Genomic DNA, 21,521 nt, shown 5'->3' with positions numbered 1-21,521 from the left:
CGCGCTTTAATTAATGCCAGCTTCATCGCGGCGTTGTGAGCTCGTTGGGATATAATGTCAAAGATTGACGACCTATCTAGGAAGCGGAGGAAAAGCCGATCGACCGTCTATAATGATGAGCGTATCGCAAGCCAAGGATGGAAAATAATCAGAAACCGTATCCTGTGGACGTACACATATAAAATAATTCTTTTAGATTCTAAAACTAATTAAATTTGAAAATTAATTAATTAATTAAAGATTTTTTTTAAACAGATATTCTCTGATCGAAAAAACAAGATAATCTGTTTAATTAATGAACAAAGTGCCAAATCAAATTTTATTTTGTTTACAAATTACTTTTTACATTTTCTACAACTACTTATTAATAATTTTAAACTCTTAAGACATAAATAGTTATAAATTCATGAAACTTTTTTGAAAAAAATTTTACAATCCATTAAGAAAACGCGACTTTTTTTTATTGTTTTGATATCTTCTCGACTATGTCAACATTGATTGCAAAGCGTCGATGTACACTGACGAGAAGCGTGCTGCCAGACAGCGGGAGATTGTTACCTGTCCTCGGGATAATGGAATAAATAAAGCAGGTCTTGGGAGGGGGGGGACGAGCCCGTTCGTTCCACGACCGTCTTTTTCTATTGTGTCGCTCTGACTTCGCAGGAATCGACTTCACCAGTCTATTACGTCTGTTCCGTTTCTCAGATCGTTCGACGAGAACGAGCGAGGCTCTTCGACTTCCCATTCAAAATCTGTCGAACGGATGGGTAGATTAAACGGGCATTCAGTATCGAAGACGCGGCATTCCGTTTTTTATGAATGCACAATGAAAGTTGTAACGCGCGTTCGATTAAATTGCCAGATCGCGAGAAATGCATGGAATAATAAATTGTAAGCTTTGCAAGAATCACTTTCACTATTATTTTAATTTTAAACAACAATTTTTTTACAATTATAAAAGTTTTAAGGGAATATGTAGAAGACGGCTTGTAATTGTTCGCAGGTTTTTTTTTTTTTAAGTTAAAGGAAAAGTGTTTCTTCAAATAGACAAAATATATAATTATGTAATAGTATTTTTTATAATTGTATATATATTTAAATATTGTCTCGTGTACTTTTATGAGTTTTATATTTCAAAATAATGTTATTTTCATAATTTCTTATAATACATTGTAATAAAAAAAATATCGAAGAATCTATTTATAGTTTTTTCAGATTTAATGAAAGCTTCTTTCGCTCGATCCAAATTTATGGCATCGAAGGTATAATACATATATATACATATATATATATATATAGAATAGGATACAGAAGCAAAAACGCGCGATTACGAATCGCAGTCACCGGTCGCGTTCCGTAGTTTCGGTGGCAGCAAATCGATGGCCATTACTTTTGATAGTCCAGTTTTTAGTTGGACTTGCTCCCCCTATTCAGAACCCTGCTCCGCCGGTTAGCGGAGAACAATGGGTCACAAATCAACGACGATGGCTGCTAAATCTCGCGAGGTCCCGCGGCCACGGCTACGTAAGTCCTAACGATGCGTGGAATAGAAGAAGGTGAACGTTTCGGGGCACCGCGTCTTTCTTTTCTCCCCATGTTCGTGTTTCGTCTCGTTCGTGAAAAGGGTTTCGGAATTAACGCGCCGCAGAGCGCAGCAGTTATGTACCGTATCCATTATTTTCTTTCTAACCGCAAGAACGAAAGCCGCGATCATCGTCAGCTTTTCTTCTCGCACGGAATCTAATCACTGCACGTTAGTTACATTACGAAATTAATCATACTTTTGTCATGAAGCAGTCGTCGGATCGCATGATGTGTTCCGCAGGATTTTTATAGAACATTATTTACGCTCGTCATAAAAGTCATTTTACTTGCTTCTCTTATCTTTACATAAAATTTTGTGCTTCTCGTACAAAGTAAAGTCGCAGATAAAAAAACGGTTCATTAGGAATTTTTGCTGGCGTTATGGCTTTTCACGATTCACCTCGTGGATATCTTACTACCTCTAAATGTTTATCATCCTCCGATAAGCCAGAACACATCGGAGGCATCAAACGCATGAGGTGGAAAAACAGAAGAGACTTCTCGCATAAGATTTCTCTCTTAACGCACCTCTTTCGAGGACGACTCGGTCATGATATCGCATGAAAAGGCTACTGTGCCCCAGGGATGCAAGTGGTTGCGAAGCTATATGCACGATGAAGCAAGCGCGAAAGGTGGCTACCAACAAGGATAAAAGAGAAATGACGCGGGCAAAGAGCACGGTGCATTCCTGCCGATTATCGTTATCGTTGATACGTGTCTCGCTACCGGCGGCTAGACTGTCTCGAATGCCTACTCGTAAGCGACGGAATATAGCACTGGGATATTACAGGTACTCTCGTTGGGCGCAGGCATACGCGACTCGTAGCGGAAAAGGAAAAATAAGAAGCAGAAGAAGAAGAAGAAGGCAGCAGCCAGACGACGAGGATCAAGAGGGAAGAAGAGGAAAAGGAAGGAGCGAAAGCCCCGAGGGCTGCTGCCGAGTCGATACTATCTGATAGTCTATTTATCTTTCGACGTGCTTCGGCTCATCCTTTGCTTAGTGTGTGCGCCGTGCTCTTTACTTGACACCCTTTACTTCGTTCTCGCGTAACCATCTGCAGCAACGTAATCGACCGATGCTGTTGATTCGACGAGCACGGCAAATTTCGTGTGCGACCTGAGTTTTTCCTGTATTTCCCAAACGGGCTATATATAACAAGGCAAGCACCGAGTTTTCCGCGCTTTCCACGGTTTGTATTCTCAACGCACATTTAGCGCTATATTGTATGTAGCTGCTTCTGAACTTTTCGTAACTGTCTTCTAAAAATTTTTTCTAATTTTTTTACAATTTAGCGTTTTACATAATTATTTCAAAAATAATCCTGAAATTGAAGATTATAGATTATTTATCTATCTTAGTCTTATTATTAATAAACACTTTAAAACCAATTTAATAGAAATAAAATAATAGTTAATATAGCATGTATTCAGATCGTCATCGTTTTGAGTTGCATCGGTCGTGCGATGAATGCACTATCGATAAGAGGCAATCGATGCCGGAGTAGAATAGGACAAAGAAAGATACCCACGCGTCCGAAGACCGGACTTGATTGTATCGTGTTATGGGAGCGTGGTTCGTCCAATGGCAGATCGATATCGCGGGACTTAACGGATTTACGACCGGTGTTATCTCTCAAAGGTACCGACGAGCACGCACCCGTGATCGCTAGGATGGGATCGTTTAACGATTTTGTTCCGGAATCTTACTTACCTGTACTCAATGCCGATGATTGTTCGACATTTAGAAAGTACGCGCCATAAATAATCTTGTTTCGATAAAATCGCTCTTGCTGGAAAATTTTTAGACATCAAATATTGGCGCGTGAATAACAGTGTCTCTTATTGAGATCGTACCGAATCATACACGTATTTGCATTGAATAGAACATAATCTATATAAACACAGTATATAAAAAAGTTGGGAATAATTTACCGAAACATATAAATTTCCTTGTTAGACTTGATGTCGACGTGCAATCTTTTATGAATATTAATTTATTAGAAAATTTTGGAGCGAAAATCCTTGAATTTCATTAATGAATTTTTTTTTAATTGCATATAAAAAATAATATACAAATATTTTTCACTTATAAATTTTGTTTAAAAAGATGATTATTTTAAATAGATATAAAGAGAGGACTAGATATATTAAAATGACTTTTAAAACAGAATGCATCTAAAGTCCAATAACTTCTTAGGCATCTAAAGATTATACTGTTGGTTTATCACCTGGAGTGTTATCGCACTTAGATGCGAAGGTACTGAACGGTATCGTCTTGTCGAAGTAGACGTGGAACATCGTTATTTTCATGGAAAACACATCGTTATATCTTCCTGTCGGTATATCTCGACGGATTCCTTCGTGCAAATGTTAATCGTTGCTAATTAATATCAAAGAAGTCGTCAGAATGCGAATGAACCCCTTGCCATCTCGTTATTTATTTATTTTTACTTTTTTTCTCGTTTATTTACTTGTTTCCGAATCGCTTATTTATTCAAAACTATTCTTTCGGGATTACGAAGTATTGTATCGCACATCGATAAATCCTCGATGAATATTGCAACACTTTTCCGCATCCTAAAATAGATTCTCGCGTCGTGGAGCAAACTTCGATTTTAAATATGAAGTTAACAAATTATTCCGCAGATTGATAAAAATTGCATTGCGGCATTATCCTTCTTTTCAGAGTATAAAGAAGAAAGAATGCATAAAGAAATAAAATGTGGAAAACTTCAGTTTGAACAATATTATTAAAGAGAATATTAATCGATCGTAATTCCATTGTAGAATATCAAATAATTATATTTTGTTTATGGAAAAAATATTATTTTTAAAAATAGAATATGTCCTTTGCGAGACTAAAACATTTCTGATAAGATTATACGTAAACATATAGTCTTTTATAAATAAAAGCGAATTATTCTATAAATAAAAATTACGTATATAAATTTATATGCTTCAAAAAGATTGTTAAAAATTTATTTCAGTCAATTACATCATAAACAATGATCGGTGTAAAAAAGTGCCGTTATCCTTAATCCGTAATTCATACGCTATGAATCGTTCATCAAACATAGCACATAAAGACAGCAAATCGCCTTTCTAGATTCTCGCAATATCCGCTGTGTATCCTTTAGATACTGCGATCGAAAGTGCATCTTTGTCCATAGATGCGACTGGCGTACATCAGGCATCATAATACGACGTGTTGCGGATTCGCGTGCCTTGGCAGAAACAGAATTGTTTACAGCTGCGACAAATATCGATTGATTGTACGTGATGTCAAAAATATACCTAATGTTTTTTAGTCGATGCAATATCAATAGATTTGTAAAAAATTGCGCGTTTTTTTGGAATTGTATTGCGATATTTAAATGTTGATAATAAATCTAAGATATGTCAAAAAGCTAGATAAAGAAAAAAATATATATATTTGAATTATTTAAAAAATTTTATTATGCTCAATATGGATACAAAATTTTTGATATTCTACAAATATAAGATAGGTGATGGAAAAGTTGCAGACTGCATACAGCGTTGATTTTTATAATAAAAAAAAAGTTGATCGCAGATAACAAATTTCAGAGCCGCGAAATCGGTTTCTCGAGTCTTCCGAGGATCGTTCATGCGTCGTTTACCGATCATACGTTACGATCGATAATCTTAGGCGCTTTGCAGAAAATGACTGGTTAAGCAGATGGTCCGCGAGAGATCGAGAAGCTTCGTCGATCGATTTTACTCCCATTAAACATAGCCAGATTTACGTGTCACGCAATCGGCGCTTTATTGCTCGTGAAAATGGCAAGAAAGTTATCCTGATATATGTGAGATTGTATATATGTATGCGCATCCTGCACCCTCGCCAATAACTGTATCTTATTTTAAGATCGTGGCCAAAAAGAACGTCGTTATACGTGTCTACAAATGTATCATGACAATTGAGACAATAAATTTTTAATTATATAATTGTATAATTGTCAAATCAAACGAGGCATAAACGGGGCAGTTCGTGACTCGTGCAGTGATCCGCAGGAGTTACAATTGTATTGTTTTAATGAAAATATTCGAAGATTTTTTAACGGGTTTAAAACTATCTAAGAGTTATAATACGCGAGACGATATCTATTTGCCGCGTAACAATCTGTTTACTTGATGATAGTGTGAAGACAGATAGTGAGCGAGATGTTTGTTAAAGTTCGAATTTATTGTCCGAGCATTCAGAAAGTTTGCGACGAAGATTTTTTTTTATTGTTTTTTACTTTTGCCGTGAGTTCTAGTAAGTTATATGTTGGAATGAAATTTTAGCTGTGCTCTCATTGCTCACATTTTGCATATATTATAGAATTATAGTAATGGTTATTGAGGGCAAAACGATAATATGTTTATATTGATTGTTTATGTCTCATTTACACAGATATTTTTATGAAATTAAGATGAGAAAATCGCTTTTAGAGATTGTTATGGAATATTTATGTTTACATCTTACATCTCTTTTGTTGAAAATATTTGTGATTTTCTCCAAATCGTCTCGACGATGTGTGATAAGCGTTGTTTTCGGCAAAGCACAACGCGCCGTACATTTTCGTTTCGCCCGCGCCCCATTGCTTGCGGCGGCGAGTAAGTTTCTCACCGTGAATTTTCATTCAGCGGACGGCCGGCGCGGATTTTCGTGAGAACCGTCTCGAGAGGTTTGTATAACGGGATACACCTGTGAAAAACAGGGGGAAACAGCCGGACGACGCATTTACGGAGATTTAGAGCGAGCGTAGTGGCGCGGTTTGCCTCATCTCGGCTCGGCGTCGGATATCGTCCGTGTTGCTTCTCCTCAGTCGCTTCTTCTCGGGTCCCGCCGAGGGGGATTCTGTAAAACTCGCGGAGACGAGCAAAAGGAGTATATAACGTGTAGTCCTGAAGATTATCTTCCATAGTCCGTGAATCTCCTCCGATCTTGCGTCGTCCCCATCGCCTTCTTTATCCCGTTTCCCCCTCCTTATTCGCGCTTTGCGCTCGCCTCGCAGATGGCTACTTTTTTTTTTTTTCATCTTTTGCGTTATTAACTCCCACACTTATTTCGCTGCGCCTTATACGAGGAGAATAGGAAAGTACCATGTTTCGCCTTCGCTGAACGTCTTGGATATATATTGGCTTTGAATTGATGTGGGAGAATTAAACGAGACAAATGATCGATCGATGATCGTTATATAAGATATCGTCTCTTTAAAATTTAGTCTCTCACAGTTTAACATACGAATTAGTTTGAGCAATTTACAAAATTATTGATTATAAATTGATACGTTTCATCGTGTATGAATGGAAAAAAGTTTAACGATATAATTGTTTAAAAATGTGTGAGACAAGATACTTTTGATGATTTTAATAATAAATTGTTCCATGCAAAGATCATCTGCATAAATATTGTGTAAAATTCTTTATCTTTATTTCCTAAAAAAAATTAATGTTTTAAATTAATAAAGAATTATCGAAAATAATGCAGAAATTTTAATTGTTTTTGTTGTTTAAAATAATATTCAATTTTGCTTTTTTGTCTACGCTTATAAATAAATTGAAACTTTAGATAGTTCATTTTCCATTTGCAAATTTAGTTTTGTTAGCTTATTGAAAAAAAATATTTAAATAAAAAAAAAAATACGGAACTCGTATTTTTACTCGTATTATTTCAATTTTTTTCCATATAAAGAGAATGCATTTTGGTAATTGTACTTATTGCTCGGTAATTGTAAATTGCTCGGTTCAAATATACATACATATATTCGGATGAAACGTGCCGTCGACTTGAGGAGACGCTTGCGTATTTAAGGTGCTGGAGGTGCTGATTCGAAGCCGGGTCCAATAATTTAGACGGTTTCGGGGGATCCCGGCAATAATTTAACCCGCTAGGGAGGCCTAAACCAGCAGCTGCGCCACGGGACAGCACGGGGCGACGGTGTCGCGATAAACTCTCATAATTCACTTATGGGATATCCACAGCGTATCAGCGTCTCAGTTCCCGCTTGCTTCGCAATCGCACGCGCTTAAACGCTAAGGAGGCTTCCATTGAATACGAATGCGTGTTTCGTAACGTTTCTACATATACGATACACACTCGCAAGTATGCGATTATTCATAGGTATGCATTGTATGAAGTTGTGCTTGGCAAGATGTGCTGAGAGCAGGGTCTGACGAAAAACGTAGATCCATGTAAATCTCAAGAAAAAATAGGAATAATTTATATTACATAAATATAATAACATTTTATTATAAAGAATTAAAAAAGATAAATATGTGATTTCTTTTTTAATTAATATTTTGAATATGAATGATGGATAATTAATATTGTAATTGAGATAATGAAATAATAAAAAAAGTAAGTTGATTTATTACGATTTAATTTATCTCATGAGAGAGAGAGAGAGAGAAGAGAGGATCGGAACTTCAGCATACATAATCTCAAGTGCGAATATTCTATCGAGTCTCTTCTCGGAGCAGCTCTGGCAGAAACAAACGGCAGACGTAAATTTCGGTACAATGCCGCGGGATAGGCGGATAATTAATTCTATGCAAAACAATGCCGCGTATAGGTTGTGCCGTAAGCTTCAAAGACGTCGCAAGAAAGTTAAAAAATACGTCTGCGCGCGGTGTAACCCATCTTGGGATTAATGGGATAATTGCGAAGGTACGATGGGGAATTCAGTCACTGTCTGACTACGCCGATGTGCGTCTCGCGTCATTAGAATGCATGCGCGGTGAATAATAGCGCTTTGCAATCTTAAGAATTTAATGAAAGGAAATTCTCTTGTGATTTTGCTTTCAATTTTTTTATTAATCCGAAAAAATTAATAGTTTTTAAACACGTAATTTTTTTCCCAACAAAGCGGATATCGTTGCGTTAATCCAATTATGAAGACAGTTGCGGCTGCATATAATGATCCTTTGCGATCGGAGATACGTATCGCGTATCTCCTTCCAAAACTGTTTCTGCGTCGTTTCTGCAACGTGCAATCTGGCGGCCGGTGATGACCGGCAATAGTAGATGACAGTGGCAATAGTATGGCGCTTGCACAATAGATTCGGTTTGATACATCGCCATGCGGCACCATTAATTTCGTGGCCTCCAAGACCCCCCCTACATACCCGCCTCGTCCGTTTAGATTGCTATTCTCCGTCAAATGTCGTTCGCGTTAATAACTCATCCAAGTAAATAATAGCACTTAACGCCATACAGTCCGAGAATGCTGGCCATTTACTCAGATTTCAGTGTTGTTCCAAGCGCTGAATTTGCATTCAGCTGTCAAGAAAAGGAGAATAATTTTTTCATCAGGGAGAAATAAAACGAGATGGTTGTTTAACGTTGTCTAAACGTTCAGATTTTAAAATATTTAAAGCGTGTACGCGTTACAACAATGCGAAAAATTCAAGCACGTTCCGACGTACTTTAAGTTAAATCGCGACGGTCGTTTCAGTTATACACGAATGTCCTCGAATGTTCTCGAGAAGAGACACACGTGATTTGACTTTGGAGTTATTCGACGCATGCCGAGAATTTCATGCGCGTACAAATGTCCCGACATCGTTCATCGAAATGTTCTGGCAAACTACACGACATCAACGATTATGTGATTGTCACACCACCTATTTTCTAAAGCGGCATTATGCTAGATAGTTGACACATTATGTTAATACAATTACAAATTAAAAAGCATATATATTTTTATATTATATTATAATAAAATTAATACAAAAATATAAAATTCGGACTGAACGAAGCAATATTTAAAAATCTTTATGTGTGCTTTTTAAATGTTGAATGCTTATTGATTTGACTCGCAACATAATTTTTTAAAGATGCATTATATATTTAATCAAGATTGTGTATTCTTTTTTTATTCCAACTTCAGATTTTCCTTACTCAAGTATCGATTAGGAAGCATCTTTCGTTACCGTAAATATTTTCATTATCGCGCAGCACAATAATAATGGCCTTCACTTTCGACGAGATGTTTACAAATCAGGCTCGATCGATGCTAACGTTCATTTCGTTTCTGTTTCAGGAACAATGCCAACGTCGTCGTCCCGCCCACCGTATCGGCCGTGTCGAAGAAAGAACCGCACGAAAACATCGCCCGGATAGCGAAGCGGTACCTCGACGATAACATGCAGCAGGCGTGGATCAATCCTCGTCTAATATCGATGGTGAGTGAATATAAATGCAATGATTATGCGTCGGGCGCACGTGCGTCGATCCGTACCCATTATACTTTGGCTGCCCCCCTAGAGGAGGGGAGGGGGGGGGGGTTCCGTACTTTCCGAGCCGGCCAGCAAATTAGTTTGTGGCGGACTTCAACATTGGGAAAGTTTCGTGATTAATTTATTGGGCGGGAATGCGCGCACACTACATCCTCGCCGCTACGAAAGTCGAAACGCGGCGAGTTTCTAACTCGCCCGGACTATTTCTGCGATTTCTGGTTAGGGAGTCCGGACTGTGCCTGGCACGATATATAGCGCGAAAGATCTCTTTGGAGTATAAACGACACGTGCCGGGATTTTCACGGCGGACGGTCTTTACGATATCGTGCAACTCGTCGTTTAGATCTCTGGAATACGGCTGCGGTAAGTCGGCAACAAGTTTTTACGGCAGATTGAAACGAGAGATTCGATATCAAGCGGCTTTTAGATTTTTGCATCGCGAATAATATTCGGTATTTCACGCATTTTGTGATTGCATTCAAAATTTTAAATAAACAAATGTACAAAGTCGGATTTATTGGATATTAATTATAAACGGAAAACGACTATATTAAATTATTATTATATTAATATATTAAAATATATTTAAAACTCGGATTTTATTTAGCTCTTTCTGTGGAATAAGACGAGATCGTTTTGTTAGTGAACGTACGTTCAACATGCCTTAGCAATGATGGGCATGTTAGGTTTCGAGTATTTTTTTTTTTTTTTTTCACAAAAGAGAAAATATCTCAATTAACAATCTAGAGTTTCTTACGATTTCCGATGCATAAATATTGGATGAATCTTATGCTCCATTACGATGGACAAGTAGTTGGGTCGCTGTTGCTGACGTTTCAAATATTGCAGAAATAAATCACACGAGTGCAATTCCCAATCGAGAGTCTCATCAGAGTTGCAACCAAGCCACTCAAATCATTCCGTGTGGTTTTGATTCCAAAGCTGGCTTGGAATCAGGACGGAGCACGCGACCCAGATTCGCGAAACGTAAACTTCGAATGAATGTTTAAGTAACTGTAAATACCGTGATCTAATTATTATTAAGGATCTTTCTCTTTTAGTATCTCGCTTTTCAATGATATATCTCTTGAAAAGCATACAGTGAGCGTATGATGAAAAGATTGCATATTATTAAAATTTTTTCATTCGCGTTACTTCGTATTTTCTACTTGCTTTTTCATGAAATTTTTATACATTTTGCAGTGTATAGTCCAATTTATATATAAAATACTTTATATATTTATATATAAAATATAAAATATATATATATATATATATATATATATATATATATATATATATATATCCACTCTTCTATATAAGAAATCTATACAATTTATTTACAAAAAGATCTTATCAAAAACATGTTTATTTATTTGCTATTGATCAGCATAAATGCTTATTGTATTGGAAACCAATTAATGTTTATTACATTGGAAATTAACGTTTATTTAATCGTATATAAAAATGTATTATACAACATCGCGCAAAGTTGTTTTTCCATAATATTGACAGTGAAAGGACAGTGAACGGCGTCATTATAGATGCTTTTTTTTTAGCTTTGTATATCTCTTCCGCGTGTGTAAATTCGGTGGGGGAGGGGGGAGAGAATTATGCTGACACTCCATACACGGTGATCAGTTATGTTGTCGGCGGCTCGACGCGGCGGTCATAGGACTACACCTCGGACAGGTAGAACGAGCGGATAGGTCATTAAGCGAGCCAATAACAAACCCGTGATCCGCATAACCCTTCGTTACGTTCGCGGGTGCTATTAGCTCGTGCAAGGCGGCAATCATTGCCGGCAGGTAGGACTCGTTTTGTAACGCGCCGAGGCAGGCCCCGGTCGCGAACTCATTATTTCCACTCTTCTCCCTCCTCCCCCTCCTCCCCCTCCTCCCCATCCTCCCTTTCCCGCCTTTCCTTTCCTTCTCGCGTACTTTCCTCTCGCGGATTTGCTCGTCGATGGCTCCTTCGCGGCACCTTCCCCGCTCTCTTTTTGCCACGTAGTAGCAACCTTATGTAATGTCTCAGTTGCGTGTCTCCCCGCGTGCAGCTTGTTGCGCTGATGACTCGACCCCGCGTGCACACCTGTATGCAATAGCAGCACGCGACGAGTCTTTGGAAAAACATGAGGTGCAACAATGCGCATTATCACGGTATAACGAATCAGGAATCTCGCAAGTCAGGTCTCAAACGCAAACATTGAACTTGCATTTTAAAGATATACATGGAACGTGGTCTTGAAAAAAAATATTATTGGATATTATTGGACGAAGTTTTTTCTTTATTTTTTAAATTAAATAAATAATAAAATTTATACTTGGAGTTATATAAAATATGTGAAGACACTTGAAGAAGTAATGTCTTTTAAAACACTTGATCATTTCTGACTGACATCGAAACATGTTCATAAAACAAACATATGTATTTACGATGCTGAATACGACCAAGTATGCTTCACGTGGCGTTCTAATCAGCAAGAATAGAAAAATCTAAAATTAAGTACCACGGCGGAAGACTCCGACTGTTTCTTCCTTGTATATTTGTTTCCCGGCTCCGATATCGATATTGGCGCGTATTCATCGGGATTGCGAAGATTTACGATCGTTCCGTATTACTTATGCCCGGCGGCTTTATTAGCATGATTGGTCGCTTCGAGGATAGATCGCTGCGCTTGCAACCGGATCTCGTTCTCCAGTTAGGAGCTCGATATCTCGATCTTCTTGTCGGTGCGATGGCTCGCTTCGAGCTTAAAAGAAGTCATTCGTTCGACGTTACGTAGTTACCGGCGCTTCGTCTCAGAAGCCAACAGAAGACACTATTTGTAATTTGTTACGAGGGTCGCCTCGTTATGGTCGGCTTTTAATCCTTACGATCTTGCTGTCGCTGCCCTTGGCGACGGGGATCCCGCCTTCTCGCTAAATACCGAGCCTTCGAGCGTAATCCAAACCTCGGCCTTAATGAATTTTCTGATTTAATAAGAGAGCGCGTGTGTGAATGTGCGCAGCCGACACCGGAATGTTACTAGCGATTGAAGAGAAGTCGTCAAAATTTGCATATGCATGATATGCGTTTATCAGTTCGTAATCGTTTTGATAATCACTTTGTTAAGTACATATGTCAAAATTTATAGCGCGGGATGCAATTTATATATATTTTTTTTATTAAAACGTCAAACTAGTTTGTATACAACATACTCTTGATTTTCTTATCAACAGTATAAATGTCTGAGCAATGTCTTATTTTTCAAACGATTTTATTCTAAACTGTTGTATCTCTTTCACGTTATGGATCGCAAACATTAATTCTCACCATGGCGACATGTATAAGTATGGGATTGATAATGAGAAATAATTAAGGAACGACTTGAGCACGCGTCTCATTTCTCGGCTCATCTCAACCGTTTAATAATCTCGAAAATTTTGACGGTCAGGAAAGTATCTGCGTATTCGCGCGCGCAGACGTATCTATATATATACGGGATAGCTGCTTGGCATCTCGCTCGATGATTCTCTCGAGTGCCCTGCATTTACTGTCTCTAATAACAATAATAATAAGAAGGGACGGAGGGCCGTTTTAATCAGAGAGTTTGCCCACCCGATGTGATTAACTTAAAGGGCCGAGGGAAAGGGCGGATACCCGCTGTCATTCCAGGTGTTTATCATATCAGTGAACTGAGGGGTCGCGCTCCATCATCCAGACTCGAGGATAGGGTGAAATCTTGGCTTTTGCGTATACCTTTCTTCGTTGTTTCTTCCTCTATATTTTCCTGACGGCATCTTTCTTTGCTTCTCATTCCTGTTTCATTATTAAGGGCTCGAGCCCGATGGAAATATCCTTTTATTTTATCGTGAGCATGTTTCGTACGAGAATGACGTGAGTGTTATGTAATGTTAATTCGTTATCAGCTTTGTCAAAATAAATAGAAATAATGGAATGGGAAAAGAGAATGAGTGACCTCTTATTAAAAAAAAAAAAAAATGCATGCGTTTGTATTTCATTGCAATTGAGATAATTTTCCACGTTAAAATTTTTTATTATTTTATTATTAAAAAAATTGTTTATCAGAATAATAAATAAAAGAGTTTACGGGAATGTCACGTATTTTCCGAAGCCAAGTACTTTCGTTCTGCGGAAAATATAGGTTTTTAAGAAGAATATAGTCTTATCATAGGAAGCAAGGGAAGATGGAAAATGCGCGATCGTGCGCAACTGACAACGCCACTCTTTCTTTTGGCACTGATGTCATGTCTTCTGCGGAATTTCGCAGAAGAAACTCTCTTATTTATCTCTCCAGTTTTCCTGCTCTTGCTGATCTCTCCACCTCACGCTTTACTCTGACGCTCTAATTAACAGGATTTTTCCGCGAGTCTTTAAAAAGGCACGCGCACTCTGACAAGCAACGATAATAAATACTATAAAATGACTTGATTGCCGAGTTGATTCAGATTTACAATAAATTTTCTAACGATAAATATTGTCTCTTCATTTATATCATCAGCGAACTATATAAATTGAAAAATCTGATTTGTTATCCTTTTTTAGCTGTAATTTGCTTTTATTATCTTTGGCGTTTAAAAAATTTTTTCTAAAATTAAAAAGGTACAATAGAAGGTAGTTTGGTTGATAAAAGTCTCTTTGTTGTTCAATTAAAATTAGAAATATTATTTTTAACATTAATTTTAATTATGAAAAATTTGTAGATAAGAAGAAAAAGATATTAGTGATCGAAATTGTGTGCGCGTTTATTATATTTTCTGTGTTAGTAATGTACAATTATGCCGCTCTTTACACCTGGCGGCTTTTATATCAAGTAGCGCCGGTTAACCTCGACGAAGTGGAAAAAATTCTTGGTTACTTCCGAGTCGGAATCTTTCGTCGTCTCCGAGGGATTATTTCGCGACGAGGCAACTCGAGTGATATCGGGAATGTCAGTACTTTTGTCGTCACGGGATTACTCGTCAAAGAATTTTTCACACGAACGGTGGCTCCGATCGCGATATCGATGGAATTTTTGTAAAAGTCATGAGACGACTACGCTTGTGTTTTATTCTCGGATCAACGGTGTCGCAAAGTGGGTGGGAATGTATCGGGTGCTTTATTCGCGTCCCAGAAGAATTTATAGACGCCGTTTTATATATCGCGGTAGCTTGGTTTTTCGCGAACAAAATTATTTTCTCGATAATTTTGAAATGGAGAGCTGATTTCACTTCTCGAGGAAAATGTAGAGAGAAAGAGAAAGATAGAAATTTATAAAATAAGATGGAAATTCAAAACAATAAAGTATGATTTTATTTCAAACTAATTAAAAGCGTATTATATAAATATAATGGGGGTATTTCATATTCTTATTTTTTACTCCAATAGATCTTGAAATTATTTGAAATTTATTTCTCGCGAGATTAAGGCGGCGATACCACTTGGTAGGTCAAAGTTTATGGAAGACGTTAGCGTAACGTTGGGAACAGTGGAGATTAGCGCGACGGCTGATAGGAGGTTGCTTTAATATTCGGCTTTGTTCGCTTCATTAGCGCGGCACAAAAGTGGCTTAAAATAATTGAGTCTACCCCGGGCATAATAGCCATTCTGATGTCCCATTGTTGCCAGGCCTTGGACTTGTGATTCGCGGCATTATCAATGGGTGCTTATTTCCTCATTGTGCCCGCGCCTCATTGTTTTTGTTTAATTTTTCAACCCCATCTATATACTTTTGGTTCCCTTTTCCATCATTGTTGTCGTTCGTTCCGCGCATCCGGCTACGATCGCTGTACGATGGCAACGAAAAATTGATTTATCGTCGGATAACCACACGCGTCTTAAAGTTTTTGTGCCGGCGAGCATTTTTGCCGCTTTGCCGACGAGGAATGATTTATCATCGGAAATTTCTTTATCATTCTTCTTGCTGATCTAGCCGGTACAACGTCTTTAATTTTCAACCATAGACCGAAGAAGAGAATTCGTAAAAAGCCGATGGTAACGGGACGATTATATGCGGCATCCTCCTGGGATATTGCCAGAGATATTTCTTTAACTGCAACTTAGAAATCGATTTTTCTGTAACGAAAATTCAACTGGACGCTTCATATTTTTTTTACAATATTTTTGTCTTTTATTTTATTTTTTATATCTTGATAACTTTGTTTCCAATTCAATTTGTAGAATTAAAATTAAAATTTTGTTAAATTAGTTTTTTAAAACAGTTTTTTAAAGCTTTAATTAATAGTTAATAATTTATTAACTATTAATATTAAAACTATTATAACTAATATTAAAACTATTAATTAAAATTATTAACTTATTAACTAAAGTTTATTGTTAGCAGCTTTTACAATATTTTTTACGTCTCTCGTGTGAGACTAACTGCACTACAAATTATACTTTAATGTCATGTAAATTTAGCGCTACTTTTTTCTATTTTCTATGCCTTCTCTTTCTGTACCGCCAAAAAGACGCAATGATACGCATTCTTACGCTCAAGCTGTGCAGGCCGCGTGCTCTGAGTTTAACCAGTCCCCAACGCAATGCTCTGTTTGTATTTAATTGAATTTTTAACGTGAACGTTTCATTTCGTCGGCGTAAATGAAGACAAAGGTCGTGCTTTTTTAATTATCACATTTTACGAAACGAGATAAACCCATCCTCGGAGGCATATCACTGACGTTTCTTGTTCGCGGGAGCGCTTCAAGGGCTGTTACCCGCTAGTGAAAAATACAAACTGGTCGAAATAGCGCATTCATGAATTCGCATTCGTAACAAAAAAGCAGAAACAATAATCTAAAATGTTTTATTTTTACTGTGATCAGTAACGTTATTAGATCAGCTTAGATTTGTCCTTTTTTTCTTATTAGATACAAAAATAAATAGATACAAAAATATGATACGAGAATAAGAAAGAAATTTGTATCAAAAATTAAATTACAATAGTCTTATTTCATTACTAGTGTTACACGCGTGTCATTGCGGGATAAGAGAAATATCTTACTCATGTATTGAAGAATAACCAGCATGAGATCTTAGGTCATTATCAAAATAATAGCAAAAAATCTATAATTATTTTTTTTTAATACGTAAAAAAATGTAAATTATTTTTAAAAATAATTTTCATTTCTTATTTTACTAATATTATAATTTTCAAAAGTTTTCTGTTTCTTATCGCGTGTATCGTGCGATAATTCTGCGACCAATATTTTTCGTTGGCTTTTCCGGTAATATCCGGTCGACGGAATCATCGAATTTATGGTAAATTGGTTAAATTCTTATATCTTTTTTTTTTTTTTGCTTTTTTTCCCTCTCTTCTTCCGCTTCTTTATTCTTACTTTATTTCTTCCCGCCCATTATCCTCGTGCTCTTCTTTTAGCCCCTCATTTATCGTACATCGTAAACCTTCGCGCGAAGTATTATAGTCTGCTTTTATATCTTCTATATTATAAGTAGACGTCTCTTTTTTCATCGTTACACCGAGATAATCAAATATCATCGAGATTATGTTAGTTTCAATATTTGCCGCGATGTTGAAAAACGAGGTTTGCTTGCGATAATTAGAAAAGGAGCGACACGTAATCAATGAAACTTTAGATTGATCTTGTACAATTACCGTCTAAGAGCGTACGCCTCTGAAATTTGCATTGACGTTGTTTTCGTAGTTCTACGCCGCAGAACTGCGACCCGTTGACAGCTTTTGGATTTTGGAGTAATTAATAACGAGAAGTCGTGCGCATACAACTAGGGTGTAAACTTACTCCCTCACGGCTCTTCAATCCCTTTTCGTGACGGACGGCAGTGTAAATGAAACACGGATGCAAGACATTTTCTTATAATTCCGTGTACAATGTATATATTCATATCGTTTTAATGAGTAATAAATTTAATATTTTTTTTTTTGGAGAAAAAAAGGAGAAGAAGCTAGAATAAAGTACGGTTTAATTAATAAAGTACGCTTTAATCTTTTTTACGTTTTTAAAACATTATTATACATATTATATAGAAATCCATTTTGTTTGCATTTAGAATTGTAGTAAAAAAAAGCAAATATTGTAACTTAAATATTTTCATATTTTTAAATATATTTAAACATTATATTATTGAAAACTTTTTACATTTATTACAAAAAAAAAAATTTATGATTAATATTTTGCTGTCATAAACTGCTTGAATGACGAAACAGTTCTGATAAATAAAACGATTGCTAAAAAGAATCGAATTTGAATTCAACGTTTGCGGCGATGATCGATTTGTAAGAGAACTCGGCAGGAGTGCACGGGGGGTTACAAGGTGGTGACATGATTAATATAATCCGCGTCCCGAGGCGGCCTCTAATTCCTTCAACGACCGATTGACTCTCGACACGCTTGCCATAATCCCGACGTTGCTCGTCGGCGACCCCTCGTAGAAATTACCGTGGAGAGACTTTCGGTCCTCCCTTTCGCAGTCCGACGAATCGCATCGGAAAATCAATCGGAATGATTTCGCACTCGTTCCGCCGCGAAAATACGCGGCCATGTTGCTATTATTCATCGGGCGTCATACATGCAACACCAGCATAATGCTGCGGATATCACTGTGGAGACTATATGTTTATATTGTTCGACGGGTGAGAAAGAGGGGAGGAGGAGGAGGGAGGAGGGAGGAAGACAGCGCGTGCACGCTCGAGTAGCAAGTTTTCGCATGAAGGTATAAGGGGTAATATCGTGGAACGAGGGATACGGTCCGCAAATCCTCCATGATCCTCTCTTCAATGCGCAGCCCAGCATCTTATGATACCAACCTTCGAGCCTCTAGTGATCTCGGTTTAATATTTATAAACCGGATATATGGCGTGGCGAATACCTGCTCGCGTCTCACGTATATACGCCAGAACGAATGGTGCACTTGCCGCCAGAGATTGACTCGATCTCGCCCTACGTTTTTCTAACGACGACGTCGTTGAGACCCTTAGCTGGCGCGATGAGATTTATAGGTTTGTCGATATCCTTCCTTCGCCTTGTTTCTTACGGGATTTTTGTTCTAAATTTATTATTTTGTATTTTGTAAATTTTGTAAATTTTACAATCGCGCGCTTACGTTTTACACACGTTATTGATATTAATTTTTGAAATGGTTTTCTGTAAAAGATATCGACGAACGTTGTTCGAACCACATAAACTGACATAAAAGTCGCGATTGTTCGGCTATGAAATTAATGTCGTAGGTTTGCGAATGGGGAATAGAGATTCGAAAAACGGAGAAGCTTGCGTCGCAATCTTTATGGTGGCTTCCAATCTTCAGGAAACGAATTCCCGATCTTGCACTCGCGTACGATTTCGTGCGATGTCAACGACATCGGTCGCACCCCCAGAAAGATTCGGGTCATTTGGTAAAGTGCTACTTTGTGTCACATAAAAAAAGCGTCGGCGTTCCTCACGTTCGTCAAGGCAGTTACTTCCCAGTCAGCGTTTTCCAATGGCCAAAACCTTCGCCCCCCGCGATTTCGATGGTGGAGAAGGGTGGAGAAGAATGGCTCGGAATGGTGTGGCGACCCTGACTTTGAAATCTACGCTCTTTCTGAGGATACACTTGTCAAGGAAACATATTTTATAAATGTATTTTACTTACTCTAATTTAAAGTTCACTTTACAGCAATTTTAAAATTTACTTTACAGTAGCAATAGAAAAATTATAATGAAATATTAGCGTCAATGGAAGATTATAGTTTTCATGACAGTGATATCTGACTCTCTCTCTCTCTTCAGATATTTTTATTAGCGATTATTTTTATTAAAATCATACGGTTGGCGTTATAATCGCGAAACAAATTACGCGATACAGGGCAAGAATGGATCGCTATTCCAGCCATCAGTTTTGCAAAACTCCCACGGGAACTTTTCCGCAATTTTCCGTCGCGCAATCGTAATGAAACGTCGAGGAAGGTGGAGGGAGACAAGAGGGAGAGAAAGAGATGAAGAAGGAGATGCGGAAAAAAAGCGTGGCAGCTTAATCGCTTCGGAAATGCATAGTGCGTTGTCGGGGCAATAAGTTATCCGTGGCAAGAGAAAAGATTGAGCAGGGGATTTCTGCGGGGGTGGGATCGAGAGTAAGGGAGGGGGAGAGTGAGGGAAGCACGGCGTGGAGCGCCGTTTAATTTATGGACTTATTTTTCCCGGCATGCGGCCGCAATTAATCCTGCCCTTTAATTGCTCCGTAACGCGGTTCGCAGAAAGATCTTTCGAACTGATTAATCGGATTCGGTAGCAGTTGTCGCCGGGTAGTCTTGTCGTTGATGAAAGATGATTCCGTTGTATAAGAGACGACCGATAGCAGATTATTGCAGAGATTTCTATAAAGTCTCTAATATTAAAACAAACTTTTATTCTTCAGTTGTAAAAATTTTATCAATTATATGCAATAATAATATTTAACATCCCGCAATGTGTTATTTAAATATATCTTATTGTTAGAAAAGGATTGCAAGATAAATCAACATTTGTCTACATTCTTGCAGCAATACTCGAAGCCAATATCAATGCGCACTGCAAGTTATTATAAATATAGTCGCGTATTTACAAGGAAGGCTATCGTTGGATATGACTTGCTTGAAAAGCGCAAGCGTATGTTGCTCTAAAAGGCTCGTCGCTGTACATACGCGAGCACACACGCGATGCGCTACAACTCTGTAATTACACGCGCCCAGTTGCCACACGATAACGATATCCCCATAACAAATCTCCTGCTCCTGGTAGTATAGTGGACGGTATAGAGAGTTTCCCCAGTTATCGCCAAGGAACGGGCGGCCTCGCCAGCGAGATCGCTCGTCTGCCCGGCTTCTATCAACGTGCGAACTTGCCCGTATTAATGAAGTCTCTCGGGTCGAAAGCGAGCGTATCGAGTTGCAATCTCATCCGGCCGCGCATCGGCTTCTTTTCCGACCGACCTTCTCTGACGAGAAACAAAGCGGCCGTAAATTCTCCCTCGTCCTCGCCTTCCACCTCTGAAACTCCTCTTACTTCCGGAACGGAGGCGGGAGTGTTTTGGGCGGTTGCCCGCCGCCACTTGCCGGGAATATATCCGAGATTCGCGTATCTTTCCGCCCCACTAATTTCAGGGTCGGAGAGAAATGACCGTGAAACAGCGAACGATACGGAGGAGCGTGGAGATCGTTAAGTGTATTAGGAAACTGTTACTTCTGCGACAAACCACGTTTTGCGATCCCTCGCGTCGCGTCGTGTAGTGGTTCCTTCAATAAAAAGAATAAAGCCGAATCTTCGCAAGTGCTTTCGATATCGACAAGATATAAATCTATAAGATATATAGCACATAGTATTTAAATCTCAAAAATGAGGAAGAAAATTAGTAAAAATTTTGACATAATTTGACAGTAAAAAAAATAGAATAATCATACAGTTATTACATGATGAAAAATTATTTTAAAGAAAAAGAAAGAGATAATAATAGATAAAAAGATATAGGAAAAATATCACAAATATTAAAAAAAAATATGTCCTCTTCGTATTTGTTCGAAATAAATAGATATATTTATAAAAAAGGGATCTCTCGAGGAAAAGAAAATTGTTATTTAATGATACTACTAAAAATACTACGAAAAATACAAAATATTATATAATGTTGAGAAGGACATATCGAAATTATTTTTACTTATTTTATTAAACGGTAGAACTGCAACAGACGCGCCAGCACATTTCTTCCAAGGTTGATGC

The 21,521-nt window shown here is 37.8% G+C and overlaps 1 protein-coding gene across 7 annotated transcripts in view; it reads left to right on the top strand.

Annotated features, from left to right (window-relative positions):
- LOC126856885 (uncharacterized) overlaps positions 1-21,521 on the top strand; it is a 312,768-nt gene that overhangs the window by 68,679 nt on the left and 222,568 nt on the right. For all 7 annotated transcript variants that reach the window (XR_007688422.1, XM_050605856.1, XM_050605855.1 and 4 more), the window contains one exon: positions 9,633-9,774. Coding sequence is in view for 6 of the 7 variants with exons in the window: in XM_050605856.1 (XP_050461813.1) it covers positions 9,633-9,774 (142 nt within the window). In the remaining variant the exon portion in view is untranslated. The remainder of the gene's footprint in view (positions 1-9,632; positions 9,775-21,521) is intronic.

This window comes from Cataglyphis hispanica, chromosome 20 (assembly GCF_021464435.1).
Source record: "Cataglyphis hispanica isolate Lineage 1 chromosome 20, ULB_Chis1_1.0, whole genome shotgun sequence".
Classification (NCBI taxonomy): Eukaryota; Metazoa; Arthropoda; class Insecta; order Hymenoptera; family Formicidae; genus Cataglyphis; species Cataglyphis hispanica.
The sequence above is the reverse complement of the archived record's forward strand: the minus strand, read 5'-3'. Positions and strand labels throughout refer to the sequence as shown.